This window comes from Lepisosteus platostomus, chromosome 4, assembly GCF_059453375.1.
Source record: "Lepisosteus platostomus isolate fLepPlt1 chromosome 4, fLepPlt1.hap1, whole genome shotgun sequence".
Taxonomy (NCBI): Eukaryota; Metazoa; Chordata; class Actinopteri; order Semionotiformes; family Lepisosteidae; genus Lepisosteus; species Lepisosteus platostomus.
Window position 1 is genome coordinate 21,259,708 of NC_142614.1, and position 17,772 is coordinate 21,277,479.

At 37.1% G+C, this 17,772-nt stretch overlaps 1 protein-coding gene across 3 annotated transcripts in view; it reads left to right on the plus strand.

Annotated features, from left to right (window-relative positions):
- The window catches only part of ctif (CBP80/20-dependent translation initiation factor), a 140,725-nt gene that overhangs the window by 111,505 nt on the left and 11,448 nt on the right, over window positions 1-17,772 (plus strand). For all 3 annotated transcript variants that reach the window (XM_088628981.1, XM_088628982.1, XM_088628983.1), the window contains 2 exons: window positions 643-798; window positions 13,825-13,878. In XM_088628981.1, the coding sequence (XP_088485107.1) occupies window positions 643-798; window positions 13,825-13,878 (210 nt within the window). The remainder of the gene's footprint in view (window positions 1-642; window positions 799-13,824; window positions 13,879-17,772) is intronic.

Below are 17,772 nucleotides of genomic sequence, written 5' to 3' on the forward strand. Positions count from 1 at the left end.
AACTCAGAACAGATGTAATGAGCACTAAGAAAGAGCAGTTACCTATTCACTCCTCAGCAGAAACTTTGATCAGCATCAGTTCTTTGTTCCTGTCTTATTTTTTTTAATCTCCAGTGATTTATAAAATAATTTGAATTTGGAAGAGTTTGCTTTCCTGTATCTACTAGGGTATAACAAGAACAGGCAGATGTGCTTCTCAGACATAATGGCTCGTATTTCAGAGCCATTGACCTTTTCACACACTCCAGGCCCCACAGTGCCTGTGAGGAGAGTTAACACTGATCGGAGGAGCAACAAATGCACTGCGGTCCTGTTGACGTCATAGGAGCTGTTGCACTTACCTAACATTAACCTAGATGACTAACCTGTAGTATCCTGACAGCGCAAAACAACTGTGCACCACTGCTTGGGAAACCTGATTACAGTCAGCTTCTTAGATTCTTTCATCTTAAAGCTCCCATCTGTGGTGACAGTGTATTGAAATGCAATAAGAAAGGCTTGAGCAGTGACAGAAATACTAAAGCAAGCATGATCCAAAAGGCCAGGGTGGGGGAGGTGCAGAGGTTCTGCCAACTCCTCCGGCCTGTTGCTCTATGATCTTGCTGCACGGCTGACTGTACTGTCTTGTCTGTCCGTCTCCAGAAGGACTTCAGCCGCCGGGACGAGCTGCAGCAGTCAGACGTGGAACGCTGGCTGGGCTTCATCACCTTCCTGTGCGAGGTCTTCGGGACCATGCGGAGCAGCGCAGGGGAGCCCTTCAGGGTACTGGTCTGCCCCATCTATACGTGTCTCAGGGAGGTGAGTGTAGCCAGTTTACACACCTGTCTCAGCTGACCAGTGTTACTATCTCCTGATCCTGAAAAACCCTGCAGTTTAAAATCCACCATGACTAGAGCCTTCAAATCTATTCATCCATCAGTTTTCTAACCATTTTAACCAGTCCATTGCAGGGCACATACAGACACTAATGGGCACTCACACCAGGGACACTTTTCTTCAAAGCTTGTTAACCTACCAGTATGTTTTTGGACTGTGGGAGGTCCACACACATAGCACCTCCAGAATTGAACCCAGGGCCCCAGAGTGTGCCACCATGCCACCATAACTTCAAATCAATGAAGTCAATAACTGATGTGATGGTCAAAGCCAACTGCCATTGTGTCTCACAAGTTAGCAGGAGTGAGGATCTCTTCCTCACACACTTTACCACCACATCTGTTCCAGGCCCAAGTAAGATCAGCTGACAAATAAGGGTATTACTCAGTTTTTCACTACACAAGGCCCTTATGGTAGGTGAGCAGCACCGTTGTGCTTTTGTAACAAAAGAGGTTATACACATACTACTGTATATACAGTCTAACTGCAGTAAAAGGGCAGGAGCTGTTCAAGTTAAACACATATCTCAAATCAGACACATATCTCAACATAATAATGAAATACATTAGCATAATTAACCTTCTATTTTTCATGATTGCTGGCACTTTACTAAAATTTGAGCATTATACAGCAAAATAAGGAGTATTAGGTGGATTTCATTTTCTCAGGGAGGGTAGTTCCAGTGATGCAAAAAGCTGTTTATGTCTGCTTTTCAGGGTGACATCATAATTTTGACCACCGGTCATATAAATAGCAGTATGCCAAGGGAATGCTCTTTTTCATCTTCCTGATAGGGTCTTTTTTTGGTTACAATTGCTATGTTTCACTTTTCATATGCCACTTTTCAAATATTGTACTATCCAACTGGAGTCAACCCTGCTACTCAATGTTCCAGACTCCAGGCAGAAGAAGCCAGGGCCAGGGTCAGTGCAGCTTCCACCAATAAATTTGTGGGGTCAGTTTTGCATTACACACAGGGATCCCTAAACTAAGTCACCCAAAAGCAATTCAATCAGTTTTGGGCCTCCACTGGGCATTCAGGCATGGGCAAAGTTGTATAGCCTGTATCAAGTCATTGGCTCACCCCATACTCCTGCTAGAGACTTTTACTGGAACCACAATAGAAACAAGGAGATTTTTTTTCCTTTCACCCTTATTGTCTTGGATTAGTGGAAAAGCGATGTAGTATCTGTGGGGGATCATGTTCTTTTATATTTAAAGAGCTGTATAGAATATACCCTGTATGACTATGGGTCCTGAATTATAAAAAAGATTTCACTTCCTTAAAAATTTAAATGTTCATATAGAGAGGCCATAACAAATATTCAGAAGAAAAGGCTGAAATAAGCTACAAGTTCCCTTTTCTTTTTTGTAACCTTCCCAATAGTTGTTAGGTTCTCATAGTAGAGCTCACGCTGAGAATTAAGTTTGATTTAGACAAGTGTTTCCACTCTTCATTGGTTAATTTATAAAATATACAGATTATTGTACAAATTAAACATCTGACAGCACCCTCCCCCCCACACACACACATACATTTACACTTGCACACAGCTATTTAAATTATCCTACACTTTTTTTTATAAACTGAAGCAGTACATTCTCTGTGGACTACTTCTCAATACTTGTAGAAGGAACTCTCAGCCGAAAGTGTGAAATCTAAGTGACACCCACCTACTCACAAGCTCTGTTGCCACGTAAAGTCTACTGGGCCTATCGACACACTAATACGCCCACTCACAGATTGTAACAAGCTTACCTCCTCCACACAGACACTGATCTCAGCGAGTATTCTACTGGCATCAGATGAATATAAAAGATTCCTGTACTTTTTCTTTAATGTCTATTCAAACACTCAAAAGGGACAGACAGGAAGTGTCCAGTAAATGACTTTGAATTATAAACAACATTTGAACGGGAAGCTGTTTTTTCTAATAGTGTGCAGCATGCAGCCTGTGTCATTCTTATGCCTTTACCGTATCCCTTTCTGTTCTACAAATGTTAAGATGTTTTGTCCCTTCAATGTTCAGTTTTTTCAATCAAATACCCACATTTTCACGTTTTCAAACCTTTACAGCATGTTCTCCTTTCAGGAGATGTACAGAAGATGGGATTCTGGATATGAGTTTGTCAAAAAAATATATTTTCAAGTGGATGAGTAGGACAAATCTGTTGCACTGATTTGTGAGACGTCGCGTTCACTCTCTGGAGTTTATTAATGGAGTAAAAATGTTGAAAAATCTTACTTGCACGGGCATAGTTTCAGTGTCATGAAAAATAACTGCTCTACCATTGGAGGGACGATCTCTGTCATGTTTTAATGATCCTAATACTGTCTCTGTATCCTGATCCTTCCCTTGAAGGGTGATATTCTTCTCTTATGCAGATGATGCAGAGCTCTGCTGTGTTCAGATGGGTTACCATTGAAAAAGAAGTTGTATGTGTGTGTGCATATCAACACCTGGCATAAAAACAGGAGGCAAAAACTAACTGGTATCTCCATATCTTCCCCTTGAGCGTCGCACAGTAGGCTAATCCTTTCTACTGTAGACGCACATGGTAGTGTGAGAAACCTGGATAGTTCCGTTATATTTTCACATGGTGGAAAATCATATGGGATTGGAAATGATAACTGACTTCTTCATTCTTTTCAGAATAAGTGGCCCAAAAAATCTTCTGCGGCATTCTGCTTTTAATTGAAGGCACATTGAAGCTGACGATGGTTAAAGATTGCTACCACTGGCCACCCACGCACCAATCAGTCTCCCTCTTGCCTTCTGCACATTTGGCAGTCACTCCCTCTGCCAGCCACTCCCACCCCCATACCTCTATGTTCAAACCGCGGATGCAGACGCAGTCACCCTCCCCAGCTTGATCCTGCTGTTAGCATTCTAATTACAGACTTAACAGTAGTCTTGCGCCTCAGGATATTTCCATTCCTCCAGCACCTGACATTCTGGTTGCATTGAGTTCTTTAATTGGCAGATGATGTAGGGGGGAGGAGGGGGGTGGGTATTCCTCCAGGTTCTCTGCCTCTCTGTTTGAAACTGGGATAAATACCAGAGCAACAGCAGTATCTTCTGTGCAGTTCAAACTGTGTGCTGTAACTGTCCACTCCCACCCGCTTCACCAGAGTCCCCTCAATATATTCTTCTGCACAGGATAAGCCATAATGAGTTCCAGATAGCAGAGTGCTGTCTGATAGCAGAATATTGCTACTGAATTGCACAGTGCAGTCCCCTATAGGATTGGACTCCCTGCATCCAGCCAGGTGCTTCTGGTTAGTTAGCTTGCTTTCATGCATGTACAGCAGCAGGCCAGAGTGAATTAGCATGTAGTGTTGCTCTCTTAAATGAGATAATGGTATTAATCCAGTAATTATTCATTTCTTATACAGTACTTAGCTTGCAGCTTTTAATAGAAAGTTCAGAATTTAGCACAGATCATTTTTTCCCCATCGCTGTGTTTTGTTAAGACGAAGATTGTGATCGACTGTATAAATTAACCAATTTACATCTCACCATATTATGTGTTCTAATCCTAATTAAACTGATTTGTCACAGTAGCCACTCCTAGGTGAAACAATGCTTTTGCAAGACCTTATGCCACAATCTGACTTTTAAAAATGCCACTACAGGCTCAGGTGAGACAGGCTTAGTAACTGTAACTCAGTAAGGGCATGTTAATATTGTTTTCCAATGAAAAAATTTTTAAAGCACACAAAGCATGGATCTAAAAGCTGTGTAGCTAAATAGGTAGTTCTAATCTCTTAGAGTCCAGTGTAAATACATTAAGGAAATGAGCAAACTTTCTGATGATAGGAGGCCATTTGGCCCATCCTATTGTTAGTGGCTAAATGATCTAAGATCTTTTCCAGGACTAAACATGACTTAGGAGTTTCTTCCATTCACTCCCAGCCATACCTATTGTGGGCTGATTGCATTAAACTCTCCCATGACTAATTCCATTTAGCTCCCATTTTAGCTGCAGTATTCGTACTTAGACTGTTCACCCCAGCTTTTATTAGTCGTCTGCTGTGTGTAAGAGAATCATTGTAAAACATTTTCTTAGAAATAGACGCATTTCTTGACTCTTTCTCTTACTTCTTAAAAGCATTTGTAGTCGACGCTTCATATTGTGGTATACATACATCACACCAGAGTCTTAATATACTTTACTCTGACTGTATAAAATTCAGAACCATCTTTTTTCACAGAACAGACTTCTTTCTAGAAATTAGTATAAAATAACAGTATGGGGTTTGCGAATTTAACTGTAGCACTTCGGTACTTTTTTCCGACTGATTCATGAACATGGTATTTTTTTCAATTGTTGTTTTCTTCTGTGAGAAGCACAAGTTCATGTATGTGACTGCATCTTAATACTAAAGTGTGAAAAGACCTTAATGAACTATCCTATATTATCCTCTAGTCAGTCTTGAATTTAGCTAAACATAATTACCATTTATGCCCTGCAGTATTTTACTGATATAGCATGACATGCTTTTATATTTACTTATATTCACGTTTCTACTAATGTGCAAGCATTTGTTATTCTTTCTTCACATCCTAACAATGCGTAGATGTTTCCATTTTTAACTTAAACAATAATTATTTTATGGGTCACCAGCTGTGGGTCCTGTACAACTATTGTTTGTGCATTATAGAATCTAATTCATAAATATGCCTTTATTTCAAGGACTGAAATGAAAGATATTTTTGGAAGAGTCAGTGCGAGTTCAGTCTCAGTTTAGTTCTGCAGTATTCTTTAGGGGTGTGACAGCAATATTAACACTTTTTGGTCTCTTGAGAAACAATCTTTGTGTTTATGGTGTAGGCATGTGGAACACTACACACAGAAGAATTCAAGTAACATTCACTTAATAATAGAACGATAGTCACTAGGACTTGTGTAGAACAGTCACTTTACAAAAAAGTATTTAATTGATAAACTCTGTGGTGTTTTAATCAAAGTATTATCACAAATATACCAATTTTCTAAACTTGCCCCATCAAAAAGGCCAAAGCTCGGATAAAATGCATAATAGATGCACTAATGTGGTCAGGGCTTTTCTGATTTTTTACTGTCCTTTATATTTTTAATATTTTGTTCCATTTCACAGGAATGAAACGCACCCATACTCAGGTCAAACGAACACTGCCACGCCGATCATATGACTGCCCCTCAATCCCAGGAACAGACTAAACAGATTTCATTATTTACATTGGCATGTTTGCAAATGAGACAAGGCTATTTGGCTCATTTATTTCATCTGGGGTTTAGTAGCTAAATTGTTCTGGAAATCTTATCCAGCCGTTTCTTGAAATGAAGAAGTGGCTTCTCAACAACATGGTCGGGTAGCTAGTTCCATAATCCCATGGCTCCTTTTTTCTCACTTTTAAAAGCACTTCCCCATTATTTCCATTTTGCACCATTTAATATTTTACTAATGTCTGAGGAAGTACATTGAGTTGTCAAAAGTTTTGAGGGTTTTAAATACGTGGACACATCCAATTTTCTTGTTTTTGTCCAGATCTAGAGTAACATGTTTACTTTTTTGCATTCATTCACCCTATTTAAAAAAAAGTCTAAATATCTCAGCTCCCAATAACTGTTTATCATATTGGGAAGTAACTTCTGATAATGCACAATACAACAAATATGTACTGTGCTGTAACTGGATCTATGACCAAATATAACAGGCTGTTTACTAAAGGGGCTTATATTTAGTGCTGGTAGATTAGGAAGCCAAACCTGCTTTAAAGGTTACTTTGTTTTTACCATCATCAAACCACGCAATTCTTTCTTGAAAGGGCTAGGATACGCCTAGTTTTACTTAGTAACCTATTTCACATACATGCCTTTTGAGGGAAATGTCATTTGTGTCAGACAAATGACAAATGTCGCTGTTTACAGCAGAAACTTCTTTCATAATGGAGTTAAAGGGATGCTTTTAACATAAATCGTAACCATGTCATTACGAAATTGACATGTTTCATCCCTTAAGGATTTTCCTGGTAAGAGATTGTTTATTTTAGTAAATAAGGATGATTTTTATTGAAGTTAGTTTGCCTATCCTCAAATTTTCAGTTGCAGCAGATACATTGTTTCACACGTTTATAAAGGTGAAATCCGTAATGTAGATGAATTGTACATTGTGAAAATGCAATTTTTCTTTCTGGTGATTGGTTCAAAACCACTGTAGCCAAAACTAATAGAGCTGAGGATTTTGAAGAAATCTCCATATGCAGAAAATTTAGTATAGACACCAACAACCTAAAAACCCATTCAAACACAGCACAGTACTATGTGAATTTCTGTACCAACCAACAGTATGCCCAAACCAGCATTTTAATTAGAATTAGACTTGCTTATCTACAGTATGTGATTTTTGTTTGTTGCACAGCAGAACAAAATTCATATATTTCAAAGTTAACTGTTTTATGGAAACCGAATGACACATGTCATTTACTTTCTTGATTTGAACTCTGCTTCTCTGCTTGGAGTGATGACTATTAAGCTGTTTGGAATTCATTATAAACTTCAACCTACCTCAAGTTATTTACAGTGAGACATACATGTCCTTTTAGTCTTTAGAAATGGGTGGGGTGGGATTCATTAATCACTCTGAAGCTTTGCAGAAAGTATTTTCAGGAATTTGAGACTGTCATGGCTGGGTTATTAGTTTTTACAAAGTGGAGACATATGTTTTAAATTGATGTGCTCACATGATTTAGTTAAATGTAACAATGTTACAATGCTACACTATATATTAAATGTTCATGTTTTATTACAGAATTTTGATAAACCTTTGATAAGATAAACATTAAGCCAATTCCTAAGATGTGGAATTTATGTATGAAATATGTTTATTGTAAATTAAGTTATGAGGTAAAATGGCACATTCTCTAACAGTAGTTGTTCTACATTCTTTATTTATACTGTATGTTTATTCTGAACAATCATTCAAAGCATGATTTTGAGCAACAAATTGTAAGTACAGATGTCTTCAAAGAATATTTGTATGAATATTTTAAAATCAATGCTGCTGGTTGGCAAAAAGGAAAAGTCTATCACTGGAATACAGTGTTTTGCCATTTGGATATATGTTGCCTATCACTTTAAGTACTTCCATCTAGGCACCATGCCAGATTTGAACCCAGAGTCCCTATTTAGATGTCTTGCCTCAACCTGCTTTCATTGACAGAATAAGCACATGAAACAATAGAGGCGGTCCTATTTGCATGGCTTTCACCATTTTTTTCCTTTAGTGTCAAGAGAACCGCACCAGAACTCTGTTGTTTCCTGGTGGAACAAGTCTAGATAATTGCTTCAGCCTTATTAAGAGATTAATAAATATCTAGTGTTGTTTTGGGTAAATGTACAGTAGGACTACATGACTGTCTTTAGATCTTTTCTACAACTGCTCTTGTAGTTTTTTTGGTGTTGAAACTGGTGCATCTGGAGGGGAAATAAAAAAAGCAGTACTGTACAAAATGACAGTTTTACAAATAATGTTTTACATTGTGTGTTCCTTAAGAAGATATTCTGTTGGTGTCATATATTAAAGCATTTTATTTAGTGTTATTCTGAAATGGTTTAAAAATGTACATCTTAGACTGACAAAATACAAACTAATAATTTTTCCTTTCTTAAGACAAAAGAAAAAAGGGAAAGAAATTAAAGATTTAGGGCTACAAAAGACTCATACATTTCTTATGAAATTCCTTAATATAATGCACAACTGACTTCGTTTGGGCTATATGGACCATAATCTAGTACATCATAGAGTATGAAGCAATGGTAACCCAAAATGTGTCTCTAGATTCTTTCAGGTGTACTGATGAACAAATATATTTCTTACTGCATTTCCAGTTGCACCCCCTGACACACACACACGTACACACAATGTCTGTGAAATTTTGTGTCAGTACGAAGTGAAAACTCACTGACAAGTTTCTGAATTTTAGACTTTCCGAATTTCATCAAGTGAAAAATTATTCTGAAATGCTGCCAAAACAGCATTTTCTGCTTTCAGCATATCATTCTATGAAGGCAGACTTCAATATTTTTGGTACAGGGAAAGCTAGTTTAATGTGCATTTTAATTTAACAATATCAAGAATATTCCTGTTCATGTATCACTCTTTCTTGTGTCTTTCATGTTTTGCAACAGGGGGGTGGCAAAACGCTGATAACAAAAGATAATATTTATTTTAGAACTGACATTTTGAAATGTTTCAAAAACGTTGCAGTTTTACAGAATAAAATCTAAATGTAAGAAATGTTCTGTTCTCATAAATAGTGGACACACTGTGTTACGAATGTGTTTTTTATTGATCCCTTTGTTTAGCACATGGGATTGTAACCAAAAATGATCCCAACAGTCATGCTTGTGGCTCACATTTTCATTGAGGATGTGCAATTGCTTTTAATAAATTGTTAAATTAGGCCAAAAGTGAAACTTAAGTACTGTTTTGAAAGCTTTGTATTGCATTGTAGATTAGTAATATCTTAAGTGACAGATACAGATGATTTTGTTGTGATTGGCTGTTACTGTTTTCAGTTAGGATTGAGTTTGTGCTACACACATTCTCTTAAAATATTCCTCCTCCTATGAGCTTTTGTAAGGTTGATTTGAGTCTTCACTGCACCACAGAGGCGGATTAGAATGGCTGTGTAGTTCTGTTTTTACTGCACTAAACCAGCTAAGAAACAACATGAAAACCATCTGATAAATGTATCTTAAAAGTACCTGAAGCCTGACTGGGGTGACATTTAGGAAAAAAATAGATTTCTTTCTATTTTCTTTATTTTTCTTTTGTGATTCTCTTTATTAACTCATTTTGATTAATTTGCATAACTGAAAATACTTACGTTGGATTAACATACAAAAATATTCTGACAACAATATTAAAGAGCACAAAAGGGATAAAAAGGTCTTATGTCTATAACTTGTTTCTGTGTACAGGAAATAAAGTGCACAGTGGAAAAGAGTGTAAGTATCTAGTGTGCATTAAATTTATAATTTCCTTTATTAACTGATTCTAATTCATTAAACACTACTGAAGTACAAGACACATTTCAGGAATCATCAATTCCATTGGTAAATTATTCTAAACAATAATAAATAACCACTTAGTTTTAACATGCTAGGAACTTGTTCCTTTTAATAAGTGGATGTTTATTAACAAAACTCAGATTCTTCTGATTTTTAGATGCTTTATCAATGTATCCTTGAGGATTAATCATTTATGTAATCATAAAGTCATTTGCAACCCCTAAACTAACATGGTACCAAAATCTGATACGTTATTATAATTGTTTCTGTTCTACTCAGCTCTGAAATATTCATTCTACAAAGGTTGGTTTCATAGAGCAGCAAACTGTAAACTACTGTATCAATTACTTTCTCTGTACAGTTCCGGCATATACTGTAGCATAGATAAACATGATATCTGTGTGATAACATTAAGATTTCTGGAGAAGGAGTTGGTATTCAATGACATCCAAATAAAGCAAACATCACCTGTATGTATTTTTCTGTAAGTCTATAAAGGAATAATCACATCCATGTATGATATAATGGCAAAAGAATGTAGCTGCTTAATTTTCTCAGTAAACTGTAGCGAACATAGAAACATAATTTGAGGTTTCACATTACTGTTGAAAAGGAAATTAATGTATCAGTTAGAATCAGTAATATTTGGATTGCCTTTTTTTCTCATCACATCACCATGTTGCTTAAGATCACATCAAACATCAAATACTAACAAATCCCTGCATGCCTGTTCTCCTTAGTTTCCTGTGGTGTGGAGGGCAGTTGGTACAGGCTAAGGTTCGCTACCTTTATAGCCCTCACTTGTCAGCCATTTCTGAGACAGTGTCCAGACCTGCTCTGCACTGCTTTTGATCGTCTCTTTCACAAAGTCCTCCACCTTTAACAAAGAGGTGCTTGTGTTACTGCCCTGCCCTAAATTTAATGTTTAGCATGGTTAGAGTATTGCCCGCTATTTATTAAACAAGGTAAGAAGGGATTGGCTGTGTTTAGGTGCTCTAAATAATGCCTTCAGAAAAGTTTATTTTGAAAGGGTTGGCATAAACGTCGTATTCTGCTTCATTTGGTTTCTTTTCTTTCTTTACTCAAGCTTGAGTGTCTCATTTCTCATTGGCGTTTGAAGATGTAAATGAAGTATATAGGTTCAGTGAATCCTGGTCAGCTCTTTCTGACATTCAGTCACCTCCTAGCCTCAGGGAGGTCAGACTGACCCCAGTGTTTGATCCAAAGGACTTTTAAAATCGGTTTAGCCACATGAGCTCAGTCCATCTGGTGCAGGTAAATCTTCCCTCTGGACTGATCCAAAAGGCAAAGCTGAAAATCTGTCTCAAGTGTTCTGCAGGACACATGAGGTTACAGGTTGCTGTCTCCTAAACTAACGTAATTGGTGGTCTTCCTCCATTCATAATGAGATTTTTCAGAAGATACCACTCCCGAAGGAGTGCTGCCTTGTCTTTGTGGCAGAGGAAAAATAATTTAGTGGGCAAAACAAATTTAGAGGCAAAGCTGATACGCTTATTAATGGACATGTTAGGTACTAAAATATATCATGTGTGCTATAGTCTCCACAGTGATGGAACCTTAACTTCTATTTAAACTTCTTTCATATCTTCCATATTAAAATCATGAGTAAATTTAATCCCATATTGGATTGCTGCTATGAAACTCTTAGTTTATTAGAATGTTAAATTACAGATGATTTTGTGCTTTTAACAAGTGAATTGGGAAACAAAAGTACTAAAGGGATGTAATAGTACTCCCTCATAAAACGTGTGGGACGCACAGGGAATTTTCCTAGACTTGACTTATCTACAGTATATCATAATCGCCAAAATGCGTCGTGATGAGCAGAATACTCAACTGCCAGTTCGCAGATCCTAAATTGGCAGAGTTTATATATTGTAGAAAGTTCAATGCAATCCACCTCTTTAGTCAATATGAGTGTTTTTCCTTTCTTCTATCTATATGAATGCTTGGAGTTCAAATTATTTCTCTTAAAGCTCTGCTCTCTGTACACCAGAGGATTTCAATCTTTTCTGTGAGTTAGAGAGCTGCAAAATTTCAGGAAAGGTCAATGCCTGATATTTATCGACAAAGTATCTGTTCCAGCAGTGTGCTCTGCTTTATAAACTATGAAATGTACTGAATGTCTGAGGAAACATGTCATATGCTTTCACTGTACATTTTTTAAATAATACAATACACTGCAGGGGAACCCAGAACAGCCTGAGGCAACCACGTCAACTCCTAAGCTTCCTCCGTGTCAGCCTGAATTACGTTTACTGAGAAACATTAAACAGTGCTTGAAATGTCCATTTTCTAGAGCCTGACCACCAGTCTTTACTCTGAAACTTTACCAGAAATTAAGTGCGTCATGATGTTAATTATTTATGTTTTCATCTGACATCAGGAGGTGGAACATGGGAGAGCTTGGGAGTATAAAGAAGTTTTATATAAAGCCTGCATCTTGGTCATTTGAAATTCCCAAATTTGGACCTGGTCTGTTTATTTCTACTCTTTGCAGTTGCTTTAACTATGAAAACTACTCTGTACTGGTCGTACATTAAGCATAAATCAGACCTTAAACACCTAATAAAAAATTATTCTATCCTATAATGCACTTTTTCCAATTTATTACTTCTAAAGCACTTCAGAAAATAGTCCATCATGAATTATCACCAGCACCAGGAACCAGTGGTCACAAGGATCTTATATTAAATACAGTTGCTCATGTTGTTACTGGGAGCATCAAATAACCTGCGCAGGAACTAGTTGTAGATTATTCCAACCTTGGAGATGCACAATCCTTGTGCTTCTTGCTCTTTGATATTTAAAAACTTGGCAACAAATGACAACCTACTGATCAAGTCTAAATAAGAAAGGAAGAGTGTAAAAATGAGATGAAAAGTAGAACCCATCTTGCTCTTGGGACCAGCCTGGGGAGCTCACAGGTCATCACTGATGTAAACTAGTAAACCAAGTCAGAGTTGCCCCTCCAGCAACCCTTCCCCCAAGTATATAAGAAACTAGGTAGGCCCTTAGGATGTGACTTATGAGTGGCAGCAGTCTGTAGCAGTGGCTTGGCATAGAGTAGACTGAAGGGTTGAGGGTTTAAATTCCTGATGGGACTCTGCTGTTGTACACTTGTGAAAGGTATTTACACAGATTGGTCCCGTAAATGCCCTGCTACATAAATGGATACCAACCATGTTGTCATAACAATGATGAGAAATGGTTCTCATTTGGTTTATGTGGTTGTAATTAAATAAAAAAACTGCCCATGAGGACATGCCTTACAGAAGGAACAGGAATGAAAACTGCTGTTCCCGTTTTTTTCTCACAGATTCTCCCAAATGATCTCATGATAGGAACACAGGTCTGTCAGTCTTTGTGCTCCTTTTCTTGGAGAAGCCATGTGAGCTTCACCTTTGGATGATGGAGGAGCAGTAAAGTGAACCACTGACATTGTTCATGTGGTGAAAACTTAAGTCTAGCCTGGACAATATATTTGATTTTCCATCTGAACTAAAAACACCTTTTGGTTTTAATCAACAAGAGCCATTTTAAAAACAAGTTATCCTAGCTGGAACAAGTGATTATTACTTCATTATTTGGTTTCTATGGTGAGTTTGAGTCTTGGAAATAAATGACAAGTGAACTTCTCTTACACTAAAAAAAGTGTATTTTTGTGAAAGAATAGAAATTTTCAAATGTTTGAGGATTAAGAATTTCTCACTAATAATTCATTAACAGTGACTGGTGCATACACCTGCTGTGTTACGTACATAAGACAGCAGGTGTAATATATAATGGCAGTATATTGCTATATGCCTCTTTTGTTTAGTTAAGCTGACAGTTATATAAATGTGTTTTGCTTTTTGTTCTTTGCAGTTGCTAGAATCACAAGATGTAAAAGAAGATGCTGTCTTATGTTGCTCCATGGAGGTAAGAGTATAAAATATGAAATATGAAATTCCTCCCATACTTTTTCTGTGTTTTAGGTGTCTCTTGGTTCCTTCTGTTCATTCGTACATTCTGTTCTCTTGTTCAAGCTAAAATTGAGCCATGATTCTCTCAGTGCATGCGGTTCTGAGAGAGATTTACTTTAAAGTTATTTTACTTTAATTTTACTAATTTTATCTGTGAAACAGGGAATGCCTGTCTTTTAAAGAATCTTGAAGATGTCAAAAAGCAATCATGTAAAACACTCTGGAAATAATCCAAGATGCTGATGAAGAAGCCCATACTGTAGCCTGATATCAGGTCTTATGTGAGAATCATCATCTGCTTTACATTCAGGATTCTGTAATGAGACATTATTGAAGGCAACGCAAACTAATTTATACCTCAATGGGCCTAGTTCGAACCCATTTCTAGGACTTTGCCAGTAATATTCTATTTTAGTCAGAGATAAATATTTCTGTAGATTTTTTCTTTGAAGGTTAAGCATTGCTTTCTTTTACTAATAACGGTACTGGACAGTGACAGGCAAGAAGAAAAATGTTTCTTCAAAATCTAAACCTTTACTGAAGCTTTTATGAATATAACAATTTATTCATCTACCACAAGGAACTATTTAATTAAATTAAATTTTGTCCTAACCAAAGCTTAATGCTTTATTGTTAATTGTGAATATACAAAATTTGATATGTATTTGTATGATAAGCACAAATGTTGTTGATGGTTCTTTGTGCAATGTGAAAAGGGAACTAACGTTCTGCAGTATTTTTCACAACAACAGAAAGGCTTGCTTGTTTTGTACTTCACAGATTGCTCTTGTCTGGCCAGTGTTATTTGCCTCATAAAAATACAATTAAGTCTTGAAGGAGACTAGTAAACATTAGAAAGCTGAACTACCAAATGAAAGAGCCAGAAGAAAAATCTTTTTTTTTTCTTAAGGTACAATAAAAAGTTTGTAAAACAAATGTAGCAGTATAAACTTTTCAGCCATGGAAAAATGAACAGTCAAAGGTTTAACTTGATCTGTTTTTGGAGAATAAATCATTTGCAGTCTACATCAGCATTGGTTGCCAGCAGTTTCTAATGCTCTTATCGGATTTTACAAGTAAGATAATACAGTACATCCATCCATTTTTTAGACATTTTGTCCAATACAGTCGAGGGGGAACTTGAGCCTGTCCTGGCAAGCATCAGGCACAAGGCAAGATACACTCTGGACAGGATGCCAGTACGTCACAGACACGCACACACACACACTTAAATCAGGGACACTTTTCTCAGAAGTCAATTATGAAAAAGCCAAGTATGTCTTTGAACTGTGGTAAGAAACCAGAGTACCTGGAGGAAACCCACAAAAAAACTGAGGGAAAAGATACAAGCTCCATGCAGATTGCACCCCAGGAAAAGGGCTCTAGGGTCTTAGAACTGGCAACAGTTGCAAGGCACCATTACTAATCACTGTGCCATCATTCCACAGTGCCATCCATCTAATGTATAGTATAAGAACTGCAGTGTCATTAATTTGGAGACACAAATCAACATTAAGGTCATGCACTTAATGTAAATTCAGCGGGACAGTCAGGACTAAGCTGTAGGAGTTTGATGAAGATGGGGGGTTTTCCTGGAAGAATCTCATAAATTATGAATCTTGGCTTGAGCAAGTTTAAAGTGTGGCTTATCACTCCTAAGTCCCTCTTCTCTAGGCCGGTTTGTTAAGATCAGACATAGTCTTAGGGAGGTGAACTTAAGGGCATGATGTCCTGTATGATAATTTTATGAGCACCATAGGCAATGTACCTTTCATTTACAAAATGACAAGTCAGCAGCAGTATCGCAACGACACTGTTAATGTACAGTAAAACTCACCACTTATCTACTCATGATGTAAGTGCCATACTGTGTCATTTCAATTATCATTGCACAAGGAAAAAACGTAGTGGCCCCACATTAATATGAAGTAGATGGAGGCATGTTATGTGTTTGTTAATACAAAGATGTCCAAATCTTTTGCTATGGGATTGCATTTTTAAAAGAAGGCTTTTATTAATCCCTTTGCAAAATCCATTCTGATTCACTTTATTATACATTGGTGACATAATTATGAACTTTGTGAAATGAATTCATTTTTGCACTCTGAAACTGGCCCTTTTTTTAACAATAACTGAATGTGTACTATTATCACTATTTTACAGCTTGCCCTTGTTCCAAAAACAAGATTGGAGGAAACCTTTTTTTTTATCCCGTGCCAAAAAGTAGAACGTTTTTTTAGACGTTTGTATTTACGCTTTGGAGCCCTCTATAGGTTTGAGAGTGCTTGAATTTATTCAGAATAAATTAATAAAACTAATGTAACCCAAAATTTTATAAAGTTCTGTACAATCAACAGCATGTAGAGAACAAAGAATGTGTACCTAGTAGGGTGACTACTGCTGTAGTGAGTAAGGATTACTCAGGGATTGACTGCCCTGATTCAGAGATTATGCTGTACATGAGATAAAGAGCCCCTTCCGTAAGGTCAGTCAAGCCCAAATGCCTATTAAATTATTCCCAAGCATGTTCTTTAAGCATGGCTGAGTGGCTGAGGTGGTTTACCCTGGGAAGAAGCAGGCATCTCTGACTCTTTGCAACCAGCTACGCTTCTGTCAGGGTAACTGCTTCTTGAGCCTAAAAAAATATGTAACATAGTCTATTGGGCAATCCAGATTGTTTCATATTACTGATGCTTCAGTTGATCGCATCCTCAGTTCTGACAAGGCTGTATTATAATTATGTTTCCTAACATTTACTCTTCATTAGAAGACTAATGGACATCGCATATGTGAGCAAATCGCATATGGCTGTCATCTTGTTTTGACATTTGCTGAAATACACTGCTTGTCTAAGCCAGTGGTAGACTATAATTTCTAACAAATGTTATTTGCATACTCTCCTTGTATATTTACTAGATAAATGGTTCAGGTTTAGTTTTCATTTTTAATTATCAACCAAACAGATATTAGGGTGACATGGAGGCACAGTGGATACATTGCTGCCTCGCAGCACTGGGGTCCTGGGTTGAGTATTTGGTCTGCTATCTTTGCAGAGTTTTGGTGTTTTCCCCATGTGTGCTCGGGAATCGTCAAAGTGCTCTGTTTTCCACCTACAATCCAAAACATACTTGGTAAATTAATTGTCTTCTGGTCCTGAGTGTGAGTGTGTGTGTTTGTGTGTGCCCTGCAATGAACTGGCATCACATCCAGGGTGTATCCTGCCTTGTGTCCTTTACTACCTGGAACAAGCTCCAGCTCCCCAACAACAAGCTGCACACTGCACAGAATTAATACAATCCATATAAAATTATGAATAGTATACCCAGTATAGTATTAATCCTATACCCTCTAAAATATGAATTATGTAGTCATGTTTTAACTTTAATTATACTTTACAGTATAAAACATTAGTAATTCTTGAACCTAGTAAATCTTATACCACATCCTGTAAACTGTTATTGCTCATACTGTATTACATAAATATTACTGTAGCTCTTGAACAGTGTCATTCAGTTTACATAGAATACTACCATTCTAATACTACTGGTGCTATGATGGATGCAATATTGTGACCTCTTTTGACCTAAACCTAAACCTTACAATGAGTGATCATGAGTTGCACAAAACCTTGCAAATTACACAGGGTTATAGTATAAGTAATAAAATATTATATTAACAGATTTTTTTAGCTATGTATTATCTGCTACCTTATTTAAGAAATGTGTACTGTATATTGAAGCATAGGCTCACAACAGTTACACGAGTTGGGTTCAGATTAGCTAGTTTTTCAAAATAAAGGAGTGAGATTATTTTTTATTTTATGTTGCAGTAACATTTTAGGTGAAAGCAC